General features: G+C 33.5%; 1 protein-coding gene across 1 annotated transcript; it reads left to right on the forward strand.

Annotated features, from left to right (window-relative positions):
• The first annotated feature begins 9187 nt into the window (after positions 1-9187).
• Positions 9188-11864, forward strand: LOC149571057 (LOB domain-containing protein 41-like). Its single transcript, XM_089812628.1, has 2 exons — positions 9188-9552; positions 11070-11864. The coding sequence occupies exons 1-2, from the start codon at positions 9363-9365 to the stop codon at positions 11528-11530; spliced, it is 651 nt and encodes a 216-aa protein (XP_089668754.1). The 5' UTR covers positions 9188-9362; the 3' UTR covers positions 11531-11864.
• Positions 11865-21387: the final 9523 nt, after the last annotated feature.

Consider the following 21387-nt stretch of genomic DNA (forward strand, 5'->3'; position numbering starts at 1 on the left):
GCTAACTCTCAACCTCATTGGCAGAAAGCCATGCAAGAGGAATATGATTCGTTACTTGCTAATCACACTTGGGACTTAGTCACATTACCTCCTGGCAAAAATCTAGTTTCATGTAAATGGTTATATAAAACAAAATTGAATACCAATAATGAAATTAGTAAATTTAAAGCTAGACTAGTTGCTAGAGGCTTTTCCCAAATTGAAGGCTTAGACTATAATGAAACCTTTGCACCTGTTGCTAAAATGCCTACTATCAAATTAGTTCTTGCTTTAGCCTCTAAACTGAATTGGCCCATTCATCAAATGGATGTTAAAAGTGCCTTTTTAAATGGTGAGTTACATGAAGAAATCTATATGGCTCAACCTCCTGGATTTGTTAAGAAAGGTAGTGAAAATCTAGTTTGCAAATTGAACAAATCTATTTATGGTCTTAAACAATCACCTAGAGAATGGTATTCTCAAATTAATTCTTTCTTCATTTCTCAAGGTTTTACTAGAAGCAAAAATGATCCTAATTTGTTTATTAAACATACTACCGATGATATTATCATTATTATTGTTTATGTAGATGATTTAATTCTCACTTCTAGTTTAGACATTTTGATTTCTGATATTAAATTCCAACTTAAACAAACATTTCAAATGACCGACTTAGGTATCTTACATTACTTCTTAGGTATGCAAATTTTTCAAACTCCTAATGGTATCTTTGTTTCTCAAAGCAAGTATGCTTATGATCTTTTAGAAAAATTTAAGATGAATGACTCTAACCATGTTTCAATTCCATGTGAATTAGGAACTAAATTAATGAATGATATGAATACTGCTTTTGTTGATGAAACTTTGTATAGACAATTAGTAGGAAGTTTAAATTATTTAACTCTTACTAGACCTGATATTGCTTATAGTGTTGGTTTAGTGTCTCGTTTTATGTCTAAACCTCAACAAACTCATTTTAAAGTTGCTAAACGCATCTTAAGGTATATTAAAGGAACTATTAATATAGGCTTATTTTATGATCCAAACTCTGAATTCATTTTACATGGCTATACTGATTCTGATCTAGGTGGAGATCCCAATGATGGGAAATCCACTTGTGGTTATGTTTTCTTTGTTGGTTCAGGTCCAATTTCTTGGAAAAGCAAAAAGGAACACTCTATTTCCCTATGCTCAACGGAAGCTGAATACAAAGGTTGTACCAATGCAGCTAAAGAAGCTTTGTGGATTCGAAGACTTCTTGATGATTTTGGTCTACCTCAACAATCACCTACACCTATACATTGTGACAATCAAAGTGCTATTGCCTTGGCAAAGAATCCAGTATATCATGCTCGCACCAAACATATTTCACTTCAACATCACTTCATTCGAGTACAAGTTGAAGACAATCAAATTATTCTTCTTTATTGTAAAGGAGAAGATCAAGTGGCTGATATCTTAACCAAACCACTTTCTAAAGAGAGATTTCAGTTCCATTGTAAAAATTTGGGTTTGCAACCCGTTGAAGTAAACTCCCAAAGTAAAGCTTAAGGGGGGGTGTTAGAAAGGTTAATCTTTCCTTGGATATATTTTAATTGGGATATTCCAAGGGTCCCTACATGTAATTTGTCCACTTGTACACATGTGGAGGACATGTCATTATTTGTCCTTTATTCCACATGTAAGGACAACTCTTGTTTATTTCTTTATTTAGTTTATCCTCCTTAAGAGGATTGTGACACTTTGCACACACCTATTATGAATGTGGCATTCATAGAAATGGGAGTTACAAATGCAACTCCTCTCTCATCTCTATATAAGAGATGCTCCTCCTTCTTTCTTCACAACTACACACCACTCTAAGCACGTGATGTTATTGTATTGAGCTACCTTTGCTCCAACACTCTCTCTCTCTCTTCTTTAGGCATTTGCCTTCATTCATAATAACTCACAAGGGGTTTTCTTTGCTTTCCCCTTATAAATCCTTGTCTCCATTGTTGAACCATCTTGGTGTATGCTCTTGGAGTTGCTTATCTTATGGTAACATTGTTTCACACTTAACTTACTTGGATTGTTTCTCGTTCCTTGCTCAACATTATTCATTTCTTACAAATTCAATAGGCACGTGTTGTGACTCCAGACTAGCAATAGGCTTGCATCGATAGTTACATTTCTTCTCTCTATAGTGAGGGAAATATTTTTCTAGCATAATGGCAGCATCCTCCTTCTTCCTCCATGCTTGCATGGTGTTCAGTTGTGTAGCAAAATCATTAATGATGTCTTGCTTGAAATTTGATAAGAGGTTTGAGAGTTCTGTCTTGGATACTCTGGCACCATGAGATTTTTGGAGTAAGTCCTTCAAGCCTCATCCTTTTTTTATTGTTGCCCTAGAATAGTTCAAGCAAATGTTCCAAATTGTAGCCCACGTCTTCTATGTAATGTCACCTCCAGCCATTAAGTCTAAGGCTTCCATACTCCCTTCATGCACTCCTTTTAAAAAGGGATCATTTTGGGACTCCTTGTTCAGCTGACATTGTGTGTTACACTGAAGTTGAACATGAATTGTGCAACATAGTCCTCCAAAGTTTCATCCTCCTTTTGTGACATTTTGAAAATGTCATATCCTTTTAAGTCATGGCCCTTGCAATATTCCTTATATTAAGGAACAAGTTACTCATAGTTGGCCAATCTATCATAGCATTGGCACCTAAACTCATAAACCATCTTACAGCAGCTTCTTTGAGAGTTCATGGAAACAATTTCAGTTTATGAGCATCTATGGTGTAATCATAACTTCGGCAAAGAATGTCAAACTCAAAGAGAAAGGTTTTTGGGTCTTCAATAATAAGGCCATAAAACTTTGGTAGGGCAGTTGAGGGTATATTTTTAAAATTTTGATTACTCTACTAAGTGGGGATTGGAAAGAGAAAGGTAGGTTGAGCAACTACCATTTGTGGATTTCCTAGTGGTGGTTGATAAATGACTAGAGCTAATGGATTATCTTGATATTCTGGCTCAACAAAAGGATCATTTAAATGGAAGGATTCTTCAGATGTGGTTGGTGATTGTACTTGATCAAGTGCTTCTACAAACATGTTCTCAAATAGTTCTTCTTCTCTTTCTTCTTCTTTAGGATCAAGATGAAATGGATCTTCATGATTGAAGTTGTAAAGAAATCTTCCAAGGTGGTCTCTTCTCCTATGCATGCAAAATAATAAAGAATGAAACTAACTTGGTGACTCGATAGTGAACACTAGACTGACACCATCCTCGAAAACAATGCCAAAAATGTCTAACCAATATAACACTTGTTTAGTTGAAGGATTGGACATCCTTTACTACAAAATTACTATGCTGATCTTCATTAAATATCAATCCGAGAGCGTGAACTTGAGATGATGTTTGCAAAGTATATGCTCTAGCCTCTATGAAAAGTCACTACTACCTTGAATAAAATAACCATTAAAGAAATCTATTTTATCAAAAAGAAAGACAACTACCAAATTCTTGGAAGGAAACTTCTAATTACTTAACCATACATCTATGCACCTATTGATGCAGGAATAGTAACTAGTTCTATTTCTAGTGGCTACAGGAACAACAATTCTAAACTTAACTTAGAAAACTAAGTCTAATTCCTAATTGCTAAAGTAAACTTCACCTTCTATGTGGGCCCCCATGAAAGAATGAAGAAAAGATTAACTCAAACAGAAGTGTAGAAACTCAATAAACTCATGTATTCATTCAAATAGGCAATATTACACTTGCTTGAAAAATAGAATGTCTGATAACTTTATCAATCTACTTTCTACTTGAATTTTTAGATACAGACAAGGTCTTATTTAAAAGGAAGGGATAACATATTCCTACAATCACGACTTCCTCATAAAGGATAGTTCGTTACAACTCAAGACTCATGCAGGCATGCAACACAAAAGCATCAGGTATCTCCTTAAATTCTTGTAAATACAGAGCATAGCGGATGCTAGATCTGCTCTGCTATCTGACTTTAGTAACTTCCAAGAATCTAGGTACCGTGTAACAATTCCTTGCATGTTTAACTAATCACCTAGATGCTTGCTTGCCTACTCAACTGCTTCATCAAGTCCCTCTTATTCTGTTGGAACAGGTCCCCCTTTCTATGGCACTGAACAAGTCCCTTATTATTTCACTTAAACAACTCCCTGCTAGTTTTTCTACTAAGTTTCTAGCTACAACAGTGCCATGATGCATCTCCTTTAATACTTGTGATTCAATAGTGCTAGTCCTTCACTTGAGTTGTCTTAACAGATTTTGATTTGGCTTGGATACCTACAATCATCATTTAATGCATATAAGACTTCCTACAAGAATTTGTTTATATTTATTAATTTATAAAAAAAAAGCATTAATATTCAATTAAAAGTCTTTGCACTCTCTTTGGTTGCAGGGAAGATCTACCCATACCAACCATTCATGAAGAAAGATTTTTATCAAAAAAGTGACTCATTTTTACACATGATTTTGATTATCATTTCTATGCCATATATTCATATCTTATACATTAAAAAGTATGAAATACTATACTTAAAGGATAAAAAAGTTTAGTATGTTATAAACAAATGTTCACAAAAAGGTTAAAAAAGACATCTATTTCTTCATGTCATCAATCTTGTACTCTATCTTTAGGTTTGAATAATCACCATCATTAGTTTCAAATTTAGTAGATTCAAGCATGGATTTGAGATGTTCAATCTTTTCCTTCAAATATCCAATGTAGACTTTGGAGTCTTCATATCTATCTTTCAGCTTATCTCTTTCTTTAGTGAGGAGATCAATTTGTTCAAGAGCCCCTTCAAGGTTCTTCATCAACTGCTCCATATGCATAGGGATCTCACTCAAGTAGTTAAGCCTCTTCAAAGTAACTGGGCTCTGATACCAATTATTAGAAATAGGGATTACTAAGAGGGGGGGTGAATCAGTAATCTACAAACTTTAGTCACCAACTAGATATTATTTCTTACTTTAAACCATACATTAAAAAGTAATAAAGTAATGTTGAACAATAATAGTAACCATGCACAAAGATAACTCATAACACCATATTTTGTTAATTAGGGAAACCTTGGCCAAGGGAAAACCTTGGTGGGGATGATACCCACTAGATAATATACTGATATATAAGTTTATTGTTAGAGGATGGACTCTATTAGGAGCTAATGTGAAAATTTAGTATAAAGGGTCCTTGTTAGGAGACTTTGAATCCCTGTTAGGAGATGCCAATCATGTTAGGAGTTGTGCCAACCTTGTTAGGAGTTGTAATATAGTAAATGCAAGATGAGCCCATTGCCTAAACATTCACTTTTAATTACAAGAAGAGCTCACTGCCCAAACAAGTAATCAGACTTTTGAAATATAGGTACTATAACTTATTCCTTGATTGATCTCTAATCTTTAGCTTGATCTCAGATCACAAAATAGTTTCCATAAAACTTTGCATATATCACTTTCACAAAAGTTCGCATACTATTACTCAACATGACACTTCCTCAAGATAGCACGATTACACACTTGAATCCGCGAGATGTCCTTTGCATAATACCATGCCTTTATACAAATTTCTACAAGGTCAGTTAAGACCAAAATATACTTTTCCAACTTAAAGAAACCATCTAGGATGTCGGCCCTAATTGGACAAGTAATAATCCTTTCCTTCAATTCTATTTTTATCAAAACATGAATATCTCTGTCCCATACAATCCATACTAACTTCCAAGATTATACATGTCATCACCAACATGTATACTATCTCCATCTAACTTTGTTAGTCATAACATGACATCAGCAACAAGTTATAAACAAAGCAATATACTATTGAATGCCAAATTCCATACTTAGACAATTTTCTAAGTACCAAAAGCTAAGTATCTTTATTTCTGAGGTTTCTTGTAAGCATGTACATCATCTGTTGCCATAAATGACAACAATTACATATCTTCATTAGCCAATTGTCAATAGGAAGTAGTCATAATATTGGATTGTACACACATTTGCATATTCCTTATAAACCTTGGGATAGTATCAGTATGGTTTTTTTTTCTAGGGTTACATAGAACTCTGAGAGGTAGTGATTTTATCTTAGTAGTGGCAGGCATATTTTGTAAAAGAGCACATGTCATACCTTGTACTTGAAGACATCATATGCAATCCACATAGTAGATTTATTTTTTAGAGATATTGTGAGACTTCATGGATTGCCTAAGACTATTGTTTTAGATAGGTATACTAAGTTTACTAGTTATTTTTTTAAGACACTTTAGAGGAAGTTGAATATTGAACTTATGTTTAGTTCTATATTTCATCCAAAAACTAATGAATAGACAAAAGTTGTGAACAAGAGTTTAGGTAACCTTTTGAGTTGTTTTATTGGAGATAGACCTTCTAATTGGGATTTGATCTTGGCACAAGTTGAGTTTTCATATAATAATTCTGTGAATAGAAGTGCTAAGAAGACTCCTTTTGAGATTGTAAATTGCATGAGTCCTAGAGAAACTACTGAATTTATGAAATTGGTTGTTGAAATTGAGAATAGTGCTGAAGATGAAGAATTTGTGGACTTTATGAAGAATTTTCATAAAGAAATGAAAAGTAATCTACATGACAGTAATCAAAGATATAAGGATAGAGCATATAAAAAGAGGAAAACGTAAGAATTTTGAGGTTGGAGATGAAGTAATGATACATTTGAAGAAGAACATATTTCCAGTTGGCATGTATAGTAAGTTGAAGATGAAGAAGTTTGGACCTTGTAGAATCTTGAAGAAACATGATAGTGGTAATGCTTTTGAAGTTGAATTGCTTAAGTATATGGATATTTCACCCATGTTTAAAATTTCAAACATCTTTGAGTATTGTGAGTCGAATGGAGAGACAATTGTTAAGAGAAGAAGAAAAGGGGAATTGACAAGATCTTGGACACCAAAATTAGTAAAAGAGCCAGAGGAAAAATTAACAAAAAGTACTTGGTGTAGTGGCAGCATACACCTATTGAAGATGGTTCTAAAATTATGAAATTTGAGTTATATTTGTATGATACTTGTCAGAGCATCAGGGCTTCCTAATATGGACATTAGTTCTTTATACACCCGAAGTGTCTAATGCAACAACATGTTGGGTACTTTAGCAATTTTGCATCAACCAAAAAGAGTTCCTTTTAGTTTCCTATTTTCTATTTGAAGAATGGTCATTTTGATTTGTAGTTTCTCTTTTTGTGTAATCATCTCCTTAATGTGGACCTATTATGGATCATTTTTCTAAGCTCACAAAACATAATATCATCATTTGCAAGAGTCATCCTTCTATTTGTTTGAGACATGCTATTTTACTAGTAGCTCGAGTAACATACAAGATTCTCTTTGATGAGGTTTTGTGTGATATCATGGCATTCCACACACTTGGGAACCTCTTCTTAGATCATGTGTGGACCTATCCTTGTCACTATGGATGTTAATTTTCTTATTTGAAAGGTTGTTGGATTCTCCTTTGGGGTAAGACCTATATTTTGTAATAAATCATCTAACATGCTGACTTGTGGTCTTATTGGCTATAAAAGTAGAGATCTAGGAGTAGAAAAAGTACAATGAAGTTAGAGAGAAGGAAAATATAAAAGATATGGTTCTGTTAGCCTGAGCTCTTAATCTTGTTGGTTATAATTTGGATGTATATGGTTGCACAACCTTATAGGCCTTATTCCTGGCATGTTGAATGAAGATTATATCACATTGTTACATTGATTCCTTTATAATTTCTTGTGGTGTATCCTGTTTTATGACGTCAAATTTTTTTTTGATTAATCTTATTAGTTATCTCTCTTTTTGTAGTACTAATGTAGTCTAGTTAGATTTTAAACTCAATTGTGGTAACCATAGTTATGCTAGCTCTTTAAAAGAAAAGAAGCTTTATATATATATATATATATATATATATATATATATATATATATATATATATATATATATATATATATATATATATATATATATATATATATATATATATATATATATATATATATATATTTTTTTTTTTTTTTTTTTTTTTTTTTTTTTTTTTATCCTAGGTTTCTCTCCTTTTTTTTCTTTGTCTCCTTTTTTTTCTTTGTAGCAGTTATGCTCTACCCTTGTACATATACCTTTGTCTCCATTAATAAAAAATCATTGTTTTACTTCTTCTCACCTTTTTGATTTATTGTTTGAATCTTTCTTTCCTTGCATTGATTATTTCTTTTCTATCTTTTAAGTTTATATGTTGCGACTAATTGCTCATGAATAATGTATTGTGAGAATTGTCCTTTGTTTGAACACTTCATTAATTTGATTTGCATATAAGCCCTTAGAGGGCAGATTAAAGTTAAGATCTATGTAGTTTGAGAAGTTTTGTTGGTGTTATGTGCATCTATAGGAAGGGAGCAACCACTATTCATGTTAGTGCATCACCTAATTTCCCTTTATCCAATCCTTCTCTATTTTCCCTCAAAGTTGTTAGTTGTTGTTAGTTTTGCTTAGTCCTAGATGCACCTTGATTGGAAGGAAGTTGACCATCTTGAATTAGCATTACATGCCTAAGTCTCATGCTTAGATGTTTTCTCAATGTTTCCAAAGGTTACTTTAAAATTATAACTAAAACTTTTATAATACATAATGCTTTTCCATGCCTTTCCTTTTAGATATGAAGAACTCATTTGCGTTAGTAAGCAAAGGATTTCAAGAGGAGAGGCTCTTGAGAGTAAATTTTAAATTTTAAATGAGTTGGGCATTAATCATTCTCACCTTCACACAATTCAATTTTGGTGGCTTGTGAAATTGTAGTATAGTGCGAGCAAGAGTGTTTCATTTTCTATTCTAATCATCTTTCAAAACATACTCAAATAGTTCATAATTTATGGCCGCAATTTTCTCTCGGATGTTCTTTGATAAGACACTTTGGCGGTTTGTTTGTCTCTTGTATTGAGCTTCAAAAGTTGAGATTACATCCGTGAGTTTCGGGGAAGACATGAAATTGTTTTTGCATTGGAGTTGCCCACTTCACAAGGTTCCATGAGATTTGACGTACGCCCCACTTTGTCAATGGTAAATTTTGGGACGTCCAAAATAGCATTCCATTAATACCCATTCACGTCTCTTCATAATTCTTTTAAATTTAACAAAACCAGGTGAGTTGGAAACTTGTAAAAACGGTCAGCATTTTTCACCCTATAAATCCTTTAGCTTTTGTGCGACAAAGACGACAAAAGATCAAATCTTTTTTTCTTCTAGTTTCTCCAAAACTTCCTTTTCTGTCCATTAATTTGCAGATATATTTTCCCAAACCAGTTTTCGATTGAAGGGAGGATTTGATTATTGAGAATGAGGATGAGCTGCAACGGCTGCCGAGTCCTGCGAAAGCGCTGCAGTGAGTCGTGTATTCTGAGGCCGTGCTTGGAGTGGATCAAGAGTGAAGAGTCTCAGGCCAACGCCACTGTTTTCCTGGCCAAATTCTATGGCCGCACCGGCCTCATAAATCTCATTAGCAATGGTCCTCAACATTCAAGGCCTGGTCAGTTTCCTTTTTTTTCTAATCTTAGTTTCTAAAGTCCATAATAGATTTTTTTGATGAGCTTTGGATTTAATTGTATGATCAATTTTATATCAATTGTAGATCAAAAGTTTCATAACTATATAATGTATCTATCAACGTTTTTTCAATGTTTCAGATCATAAGAATCTTTTTCTATGATCTGCAATGTTTCATCTCTACGGTACTTCATGACTTATCATTGGCATTTTATCACATTTCAGATCAAGTGGATCATATTTTGTGATCCAAAATATTTCATACTACATGATGCTCTATGATCCATTATCAACATTGATCATTATATCCATTAATTCCATGATCTGCTGTGTTTCAAACTCTATGGTAAGCTATGACCGATCACCAAGGCTGATTATGTGGATCCTATTCTATAATCTAAAATGTTTCATACTCTTATGTTACTTCATGATTCAATAAGTGTCCCACACCATGACCCATCATCAAAATTGATTATGTAGATCACATTCAATAATCTAAAATGTTTCATACTTTATGGTACTCCATAATCTGAAACGTTTTGTACGCTATGGTACTTTAGAATCTTAAATGTTACATACTTCATGATTTTCTATGATCCATCATCAACATTGATCATGTGAATCACCTCTGGTGATCTAAAATGTTTCATATTCTATAGTGCTCCATAATCCATCATCAATATTGATCTTATAGATCATAATTCATGATCCAAAATACTTCATATTCTAATACTCCGTAATCTAAAATGTTTCATATGCTATGGTACATCAACTACATTGATCATATGAATTATACTCTATAACCCTAAACATTTCATACCCTATGTCTATAAATCATACTCTATAATCCAAAACATTTCATACTCTATGTTGCTCATATGAATCATACTCTATAATCTGAAATATTGTATACTTTAATATTGACATTGTTATATCAATCATATGATTAAAAATCAAACCACACAGTAAAATCTAGAAACTATCAAATAATTCTGGTAGTATTGTTGCACTGCTGCTCCTTCTTCTTCTTGATCAATACCAAATGGCTTGTAATTCTTATGGGATGGCTTAAACATCACACATTAAAGCTTGATTTCAAAGCTAAATGTGTTATATAGTCAAAGTTGACTTATCTTTTCAAACTTAATTTCTTATAATTTCATATTTTATGTTACTCCTTGATCGATGGCATCAACATTGACCATGTGGATCATACTCCATAGTTCAAAACATTTCAATACTCCATGATCCAAAATATTTCATCGTATATGATCCATTATCTGAATCATACTCGTAATTATCTGAAATATTTCATACTCTATAATACTCCATTACCTAACACCAATATGACTATATGAATTATATAGTTAAAGAATTGACCAGACAGTGAAATCCATAAATCATCAAATAATTCTCTAATTTTTTATTCCTGCACTGCTTCTTCTTCTTTACGGCTACCAAATGACTTATAATCTCTATGGGTGATGTCTTTTTATTCAGCGCTTTTCAAGTCTCTCCTCTATGAAGCCTGTGGAAGGCTGTCGAATCCCATTTATGGAGCAGTGGGTCTCCTTTGCTCTGGCAATTGGGAAGTATGTCAAGCAGGAGTGCAGAGTATTCTTGACGGATCATACCAAGCTGATATGGCAAATCAGTCAAGTATTGTAGAGAAGAACAAGATCAATAGGAAGGAGAAATTCAAGTGTGTTAATCATCGCAAGAAACCCAAATCCAAAGAACTCCAACTTCTTAAAACTATTCAAATCTCAAGCGAGGGGATTGATAGAACAAAAATGCATCAAGATAAATGCTCCTTCCAAACTGATCTGGTGTACACACAACAAAAGAATGATTTGTATTGTAACCCTAATGTGGATGCTTTGTACGTGCATGAGAATGGTGAGGGCGAGATGGAAGTGGAGCTCACACTGGGAGCCTCTTCTCCTCCCACTCACAAATGAGAAGATTCAATGGAGACTCGATATGTCTTTGTTGTTCTTCATAGCTGCATAGATTTTGTGGTAGATGGGACTGAAGATGAGTTGGACTCCATGGGCTTGTAGTGAGGTTTGAGAGTCGTGTGATAGTATGAGTACCCAACTTTTTCAAAGAGTTACACTCCTTTGACTGATTTCCAATTATGAAGATTGATATCATATGTCATGAGGTTTACTATAGGAGGTAAGTCATTTGAGAAAATGAAAATGGTTGGGTTTGACATATAGACAGAAAAGTACTAGTTGTATATACAAGAATGGTTGAATGAATATGTTATAAAGTAACCTCTTAAGTTTATGATAATATTGTAATGGTTATTAGAGAAGAATTTTATTTTATATCTTTGGATGTTTGTGTTTTTATATCTAAAACTATTTTTAATATGGTCAGCAAAATTATTTGATTTAGGATATAAAAGTGTAAATAAGTTCAAATATAATATACATTAAAATGAATATGTATAGATAATAGTAAAATAAAAGTCATTGCTATTATTTATTATTTTTATTTTTTTACAAATATTTTGATTACATATTTTTTTAAATCTTTTCATACTGTGGTATTATTGATTTGTACTTATCTTTTTGTATGTATGGTGTTGTACAAAATTGTACATAGAAAAATATCTAAATATTCATACGGATTTTCAAGGTATTTTTCTAAAGAGTTCTAAACCTAGACGGAATCTTTACTAAATAATACAAATTTGCATATTATTGTATACATGATGTGAAAAGATATAGGTGGAGGATTTATGTAAGTAAGATCTATCTTTAACACCTCTCCCTCCTCCCTCCCCCCCCCCCGCCACTTTCTCTCTCTCAAACTCTACAAGTTGATGTGTTAACATATGAAACTAGATGTGTCTCATTAAAAATTTCTTTTATGAAGTTACTATCAGATTATTGTCAGAATTGTTTTATTTTTCCTTATATATTCCTAAAGTTTGGGAGCATTTTCATCATTCACATTACTTGATATTGTTAGAAGTTTAATTGGGAAACAAAGATACTAAGAAGGGGAGGGGGGTGAATTAGGATCTATAAAACTTTTGTCCTTCAAATCAACTTTACTGCATTCACCATATTGAGCATCTCATATCTAGTTTATGTAAATTAAATGTTGTAATAAGTAGATATAACTATCAATCACATCCATGAAATGTAAACACATAACACAAAATGTTTGGTTACCCAAAATCCCTCCATGGTGAAGGTAAAACTGGGGTCGGGATGACACCCACAAATCTTCACTACTACAATAACAAAGTTAACCTATTACCTAGTTACAATTTTGATCACTTATGATGATCTACACTATGAGGGGTCTTCCCTACTAAAGGTGTTTAAGATTGTTAGGTATTACCTTGATTAAATGATTTTACACTTACAATGAAGTAATGACTTTGTTAGGAGATTTACAAAGGCTAGTTAAAACCACTTTGTTAAGAGGTTTTCACTAATTCAATCTGTTAAAACTAACTTAGAACTTGATCCTTCAGGTCCACACTTATAATTTTTTATCATGGATCTCCTCCTTCCAATCTCTAATCTAATCTCCTATCTCATATAGTTTTTCTCAGTGCTTCACCACTTCATTAGGTCACTAAACCCTATTCTTTATAATTCTCTCTTCCATGTAGCACCCAAAACTTAACTTCTCCACACAATAGTTTGCTTCCTTTGCACACTTCACAATCTCTTTTGCGATAATTCACCACTCTTGTTAAAAAAAAGTTTAGATATGCCTATTTATAGACATCTATACAGTCTTCTAGATACTTTCCTATTTGCTTCTTCATCTGATTGGTTGTCCATTCCTCATAGGGATCAGTAATCTATGTCATAAATGTGTAACAAACTTTGTAAAAAACTATATGATCATTAAATATCATGTCCATGTCGGTTTGAAATGGTTTACCTCAAATTTTGTGTCATTCCAGACTTTTATGTTCTCTCTATGTTACTTGACACTCACTATTTCTGATAGTTGGTCATAATTGTTCTTCATTTTGTTGCTTGACCTTAACTGTACTCAAATCCTTCTATATAACTTGGCATCAATGTGCTTTATATGCTTGGCATTCACTGGGCTTGGCTTATACTAAATATACTTGGTGACCGAAGACTTGCTTGGCTCCTATAGAACTTGGCATATACATGATTATTTATAATTCTTTACACGACTCAACCTATATAGAGTAGCTTGGTCATGGTGATGACTGACTAAATCTGGCTTATATATGACCAAGTGTTTGATAGTAATAGACAAAAAGACTTAGAGATACCAATAATTTCCCCCTTTGACAATAGTGAATAAAACACTTTGTTATGATTACATCTTTACAATTTAAAAGAATAAGAGTACTCCCCTTAAGCCTACGACTTGGTTCTTATAGAAATTTTCTTTATAATGTAATATATATACTTTTCAATTTGCATGACTCAAACTAGTCTGATTGTAACTTTGTCATACCTTGTTTTCTTTTTGCCTATCTGAGCTTTGAATCACTACATCTTCTATTATCTTTTTAACTCATCATTCTTCTTGAACATTTCACTTCATTTCCCCTTGTTATATCAATCATTTCCCCTTATCATTATTCTTCAGTCATCATCATCCCCCGTTGTTTTTAACACTTATGTCTGTTGCTAGGCTATTTTCTGTTGGGGTTGTGAGGGTGGAATAAAACCATATTTATCAATGAATGGTTTTATAAATTTGATTGATCACGGTGAGTGCATGATCCCATGTGGTTCTTTCTGATTCTAAAACATGAATCTTTAATTCCAAATTCACTACTAAGTCAATTAAGCTATCAGGAATCGAAATATTATGATCTCTTTTCACTAGATCCTTTACTAAAATGAGCTCTCATTCCATAACCTCCAAAGGAGGTACCAACATTGATTGTATAGATATTAGTTTGTCCCTCATTCTTTTATATGTTTCTTATAGCTCATCCAATCTCCCCTATGCAAATAACAATATGTTATAACACATTGAGCTTGATTTAGTTGATAAAGAGATAGATCCCTGTAATTGCTTCATGTCATTTTTAATCCTTTATATGTTTTCCTAAAATTCATTTGTAACCCTTAGTACATCAGAAATTATGTTGTACATATCTAGTACCTTCTTTACAAGTTCTTCTATGTTTTGTACAAGTGTCTGCAACTCTATTTTTCTAACTACAATGATAGTAGAAACTTTCTCCGGTACTTTCTTCTCAAATTTCTTCTTAGATCAAGCCATTAATTTTTCATTTACCTCAATATCTTTAGTATTGACCTTTTCACTAGTTTGTGTTGGATTTTCTTATTGGAAAGAATGCTTCTAAGAGGGGGGGCGGGGTGGGGAGGGGGGTTTGAATCAGAAGAACTAGCCTTTTAAATCCTTAATAACATATTTTTGAAATAAACATGCATGCATATAAATATTAAGCAATCATAAAAAACCAATATGCATCACCACATAACACTTAAGATTTGGTAACCCAGAAACCCTCCAGAAATAAGAAGGTAAAACTGGGGTGGGGATGATACCCACAAAATCACTGCAATAATAATGTTTAACCACTTCTGATGGTCTGCCCTGTTAAAGGCTTGCCCTGTCAAAGGCTTTACACTGTATCAATAGTGACCTGGTTAAAGGATTTACAAACACTTTTACATGAAGTGTCACCATGTCAAAGGATTTAGTCACCTAGTTAAAAGATCTATAAAATAGCTACTGAGCTAACCTATCATCATAGGATTTTCTCTCTAATACAATGGTTAAAGAGTATTAGGTATGATAAACCTGATGGCTTAAAATCCTTCAATTGTTGAATACAAGCACTTGATCTGCTCTCTCTAATCTTGGTCCTCTGTGATCTGATTCTCTTCTCTCTGATATTAGACTTCCTTATACATTTTTCCCCATTTTTTTATGCTCACTCAACTCAATCTGGTTTTGTCTTCCTTATAAAGACACTCGAAGACTTAGGGTTAGTTATGGATCTACGATGCATATTTAATCTCTAATTTTTTCTTATTCCTTGCACATCTCTTATTGGTTGCATGCCTTCTCCATTTTTCTTATTGGCTGCATTTAGATTGCATAGGAAATATAAATGATTTGATCTTATCACTTAAATCTTTTGAGATTTATCTTATATCAGCTATGAAAATAGTTTACATCTGAGTTTGTGAAGTTTCAAACTCATGTTGATTCTGAGTTACTCGGCACTTACTACTTCCTGATGCTCGGCATCTACTGTAACTCAACTTCTGTATATGCTCCTATCTTGCTCTGCATCCTTTAAGACTCGGCACCTGAATAATGCTCGGTACTTAGATCATGCTCGGCACCTGTACTTACTCAGCACCTGATCTTAACTTGGCACCTGAAGACTGTTCGGCACCTGAAGATCATGCTCGGCACTTGTTGAATTTTTTGACTCGGCACATGTTGTGGCTCGGCATACACAGTGTACTCGGCTTCAATGTGAAAGGTGGTTAAGTGTGTTGACACTCAAGTGTCAAAACCATTTTTAGACTAACAATCTCCCCCTTTGACATGAGTGGCAAAAACACTTAACTAAGCAATATTTATCTAATGTTATGAGTACACTTTCTGATCTACTTGATATGTATACAGAGGTTTATCAAAAATGTGTAACTTAATAAAAAATGTGACTCCCCCTAAGTTGATCATGCCAATGTCTTGTGCCATTATGCTTAATGTTCTCTTTAAAATATCTTCAACATATTATCTCCCCCTTAGAGTATTATCTCCCAGGTAAAAGCACAGATCTGTGTCACCGTTTGTGATACAAAAACCTGTTTTGGTCAAATCTCATTTCTCTATCAAAATTAATTTTTTTTCAAAAACTAAAAATACCCTTTTATAGATCTCAGTTTCAATATCATCATTATATAAATTTTTGAATGTTTTCATTAGTTATAATATGTTATAATATCAAAATATTATAAGCCGATATTTCAACATTTCAGAAGATGCTCTCTCAAAAAATGAAAAAAAATAGTAAATCATATCAAAAAAATAAAAAAATTATATTTATCACTAGAGGAGAGAATCCTCTTCACAAATATGTAATTTTTTTTCAAGAAGGTATAGATTTGATAGGGAAGTTTTGACGGGAGGAAAAAACTGTTGGATTACGACAAGGTCGAACTTGAGTACTTATAACAAAGAAAATATATATCAAAAATAATTATTTCTTTTTTTTTCACTAGCTATACATGTCATCTATAAAATATTTTCAAATCAAAACAAAACAAGATGATTTGCACATACTTGTTTGACGGGAACTACATCCTATATTTTTTACAGTTAAAAAAGGGACTTCAAAATAAAATAAAATGAATAAATTGTTAGTCAAAAAAATTATAAAATTATAGGCATAAAATTCATAAAATTCTACACATTTCATCATTTTACATCATCTTCATATTTTAAACACAAATACCATTTTTTTTGTCATTAATGTTGAATTGTCACATTTTGATATCACGTTTCTTTATAAAAGGTGACACAGGTTTGTGCTTTTACCCTCCCACTTTTTGATACTTATGTCAAAGGGTCCTAAATAGTAATGCCATGTTTGGCCAAAAATTTCTTGTTTACCTCAAGGAGTATTTGGAGAGTTGCATCCCAATTATTTAAGGCAATATCCAATGACTTTTGTTGGATTGCAAGCTCTGCTGTGAGATCAACTAGTCCTTCATGTGTAGAAATATTAGGATCCTTCTTCAGGACTATTTCTACATACATTTGCTTCTTGTGCAATACTTCTAAGTGAGGAGTAATGGAGGCTTGTATTTGCATCAACTTTTCTTTGATAGTGGCCTCTTCTGCTGATAATGTAGCTAATTCCCTCTGAGTGTGTAATGTATGAGCAAATTGCTTTACTCTGTGTAGGATCTGAGGGTAGTTGCATGCTGGAGAGTTTTAATTTACTCTCAAGGTTCAAAAATTTTTGATTTATTTTGTGTGTGAACCTGGAAAAATCACACAATTTGTTGTAAGGGAAAATATGTTCCCTAATACACTTTTTGTAGTTTCCAATTTCTTGGCTAGGTCAACCTATCCCAAAATTATGTTATTAGCTATTTTCTGGTTGACTTTACCTAAAAACTTCTTTTTTGACCATTCCAATAGTTTTGCATTAGTTTCATGGTCTTCATTATTTACTTGGTCAACTATATCAGATAATTGCTCAAGTATTGGCCTGTTTGCATCTGGAGGTTGAAGACTAAAAGCATCCATGAATATATCTTTTATTTCATTCAGTGCCTGCTTGTATTTGTAGTCTTTTCTCATTGCCTCTTGTCTCCTCCTCTTATCCAATGCACTATGTATTTCATTCATCTTTTCCTCATTTAGAGTGCTTGAATCATAATAGGGTATTTTGATTTCTTCATCAAGCTCAAGAATACCATAATGTATGATCCTGGCTACCCTTGTAGAACTTGAACTTGGTGTACTAGCATATAAAATTATCTTTTCAGTACTCTGCTCATGACTAGGTTTTTTGGGAGTTGCTATTTTTTGTAACTCAACCAAAGTTTGTATTGCAGACTCCTCTTTATTTTGGGTTTCTTCCTTCTCCTCTTCTTCCTGCTTGTCTTCTTCTTGTTGTGTTATTGTTGTTGGAGGTGTACTCATTGTCTGAGTTGTTGTCCCTATGATTACCTCTGTTGTTGCACTCGGCTCCTAGTGAGTTTGAGTGACTAATTTTGGTGGTGACGGAGGTGGTAGAAATGTAAGCCCAGTAGTTTGAATGATCTGAGGTGGTTGTTGTGATGATTCCTTGACCTCTTTGAGTTTTTCTACTAACTTTTGAAGATTACCCACACTGACCAATATGGGATTTGTACACAATTGTGCTTACAGATTTGTTTGGTCAAGGATCTTATTAAGATATGTTTCAGTTAATGGATTGATGTTTTGACATGTAGTATCAACAACATCCTTAATCTTTATGATTTCTACAAGTGTGGTAGGTGAGTGAGGAGAGCTAGAAGGTGAAAGATGTGTGCTTTTCACATTTTGTTGTTCATCAGTTCCTTTGTCTTCATATTTTCTTTCCTCCTTTGTTTCTTTCTTATTTTCCTCTTCTTCAATTTTCTCTTCTCTCCTCTTCCTTCTTTCTTCAAGTTTGACAGCAACTTCTTCTTTGTATATTTCTTCAAGAACATCTTCAAATGTTTTGTACAAGTTTTTCCATACTCTTGTTTTTCTCTGCACAACTTCTTCAATTTTGTTTTGCAGGATGGAGAATGCCCTATATTTGGGTGTAAACCTTTTGTTATGGCGTTTGACTGCTTGAGTTACCTGTTCTTTTGTCAAATCAAGCAGTAAGTTTGCTAGGGTTGATTGCCTTATCTCTTTCTCCATCATTAGATAGAAATGCCATTTGTCTTCTATAATTTTAGACAATTCCTTTGTCATTTGTCCATCTAGTTCAAGAGGTGTATACTTGAATTGTGCCATAAATGCATAGACTGATTCTTCTATGCTATTTTGTTCCTCTTTACTGAACTTATTGTAATCAATCTTTTTCATTTCATTTATGTCTCCATTCCTAATCTTCTTACATAATATATCAATTGAAGATTTAGGAGGACTTACCTCTTCAATCTAATCTTCTTCATCAGTATCAGGTTGGGCCACATATCTTTTCCTTTTCTTTGGCTCTTCCTGTGCCTTTGTGTTTTTCTTCTTTGTGGCTTCCTCTTTAGCCTTATGGATAAAGGCCCTTGTTGTAGCTCTGGTTGTTGGCTTCTTTGGCATTTGCACGGTAGCTTTCTTTGGTGGGGGCTGAGAAGCAAGAGAGGTCTTTGTTTTCCTTTTAATGACTCTGCCTCTAATGGGTGCTTCCTTGGCTTTTGTTTCCTCGGCACTCTCATCTTTTTCTTCTCCTTGTCTTTGAGGTAGTTCAAGTGGCTCTTGTTCTGGCTCACCTTCTTCTTCTCCTTCACTAATCTCTTCTTCTTCACCTGCTGCACTTGATTCTTCAACACCAAATTTCTTCTTTATCTGTTTTACCAATTTTTCCTTTTTCTTTACTACTGTGGCTATCTTGAGTTCTGTAACAACTCTTGATTTTACAGTGTCATATGTCCCAGATGCCTTGGCAAATTTTTCCATTTCCTCTGCAAGTAAAGTTGTGATGGCTACAGAAGCTTGGTCAACATCAAGCTCATATCCTAATGGTCTAAGCCATCTTGTCCCTGGAAGGACCACTTGAATGTAGGTGTAATCAATATCAACAAGAAAACATATGTCATTTATATGCTTTTCTACCAGTGAGACTAGTATCATCATTCTGTTCTTCATTGCATTTTTGAAATCTTCAAAATAGATAGACATTTGATCGTCAAAGCTATCTCCCATTTGTACAATGAAATCATTAATTTGATCAACAATGGTTTTATTTTGACTCCAGTTGACTTTGCCAAATGAAGGAAATTCCTTCATTACATAGAAGAACATACAAACCAACACTAAACCAAATTTGCACTGTGCTCCCTTGGATTTTCTAATAGCTACAAGATTTCCATTAATCTGTTGCAACAAGAGCTCTGCAAGATCATAAGTGTGATCTTTCTTTACAAGTTTATGTGCCACATCTACTGCTATGCAAGGTACACTATTTAACCTGTTGGATTGGTAAAACTTATGTGATATGATCCTTACAACAAAATCTAAAAGGGGATTAGTTATGGTGTCTATAGTCATGCCTCTATTATTCCACTTTGCTCTTATGTTCTTCTCAATTGTTTCCTTCTTTTCGCTTCTCAAGGTTTTTGGCCGATCTAGGGTTGGAAAGCTAGTAACCCTATGAACCATCTTCTTGGTAATCTTGACTTGCCCTTGTTCTAACTAGAATGATCCATCATGGATTTTGCTGAGTATAATGTGTATCCACTCATTTTTTAATACTATTGGAAAGACTAGGGCTTTGGTTAAACCCTTCTTTTATATGACAGAAAACTCATCTTTCAGAATACCACTATCATAGAGTTTGTCATAGGCATTAAAGATTTCCAAATCTCCTATGGCCCCTATTTTACAATTATAGCATTTTCGTACATCCTAAACCATAACAATTTTTTTAGGGATGGTGGATAGGGCACTAGCGAGATCATTTTTTTATGCAACCTCTAGTATAGGTCTAAACTCAGGTTGCTTTACTTCATTGCTGACAAGTTTTCATGACTCATTTTCTCTTAGGTCATTTTTGAGCTTGTCACCATTTATATCCAAACTAGGGTTTTAACAATTTAAAGCAAAAACTTTTCAAACTGTAAAACTCGGCACTTGAAGGAAATACTTGGATAGATACTTTGATTGCTTGGGTAGATGTTGAATAGTTGCAAATCACTGGTTGAAAGCTTGAAAATCGCTCAGACGTGCTCAAAATAATCGCTCTTCATTTGAATGGCTCAAGAATGAATCGAATTTTACTTTTGAATGACGGAAGAAACTTTTGCATTTAATGCATTTTGGTACCTACACCTGTCACTCGGCTTCCAAATGTTTTTCAACTTGGCATCTATTCGGTAGCTATGCTTACTTGGCATCTACTAACTTTGCTAATTAACTCAGCATCATTGTTTGAATTTTAGTCTTAGCATCTTATCTTATGCTTAATTCTTCTTTTCAGTGCTTCTTTGTTTTGGGATTGATGTATGATATATCTTTGTATATCAGTCCCATATATCTCCCTTATGCTTAGTTTGATGAAGTGTGATCACTTGACCCATTAGGTGAAGTGATCCCTTTGCTTGATGTACTTCACTCATCTTTC

Source organism: Cupressus sempervirens, chromosome 2 (genome assembly GCF_028749045.1).
Source record: "Cupressus sempervirens isolate cs-2001-9-10 chromosome 2, ASM2874904v1, whole genome shotgun sequence".
In the NCBI taxonomy this organism is placed as follows: domain Eukaryota; kingdom Viridiplantae; phylum Streptophyta; class Pinopsida; order Cupressales; family Cupressaceae; genus Cupressus; species Cupressus sempervirens.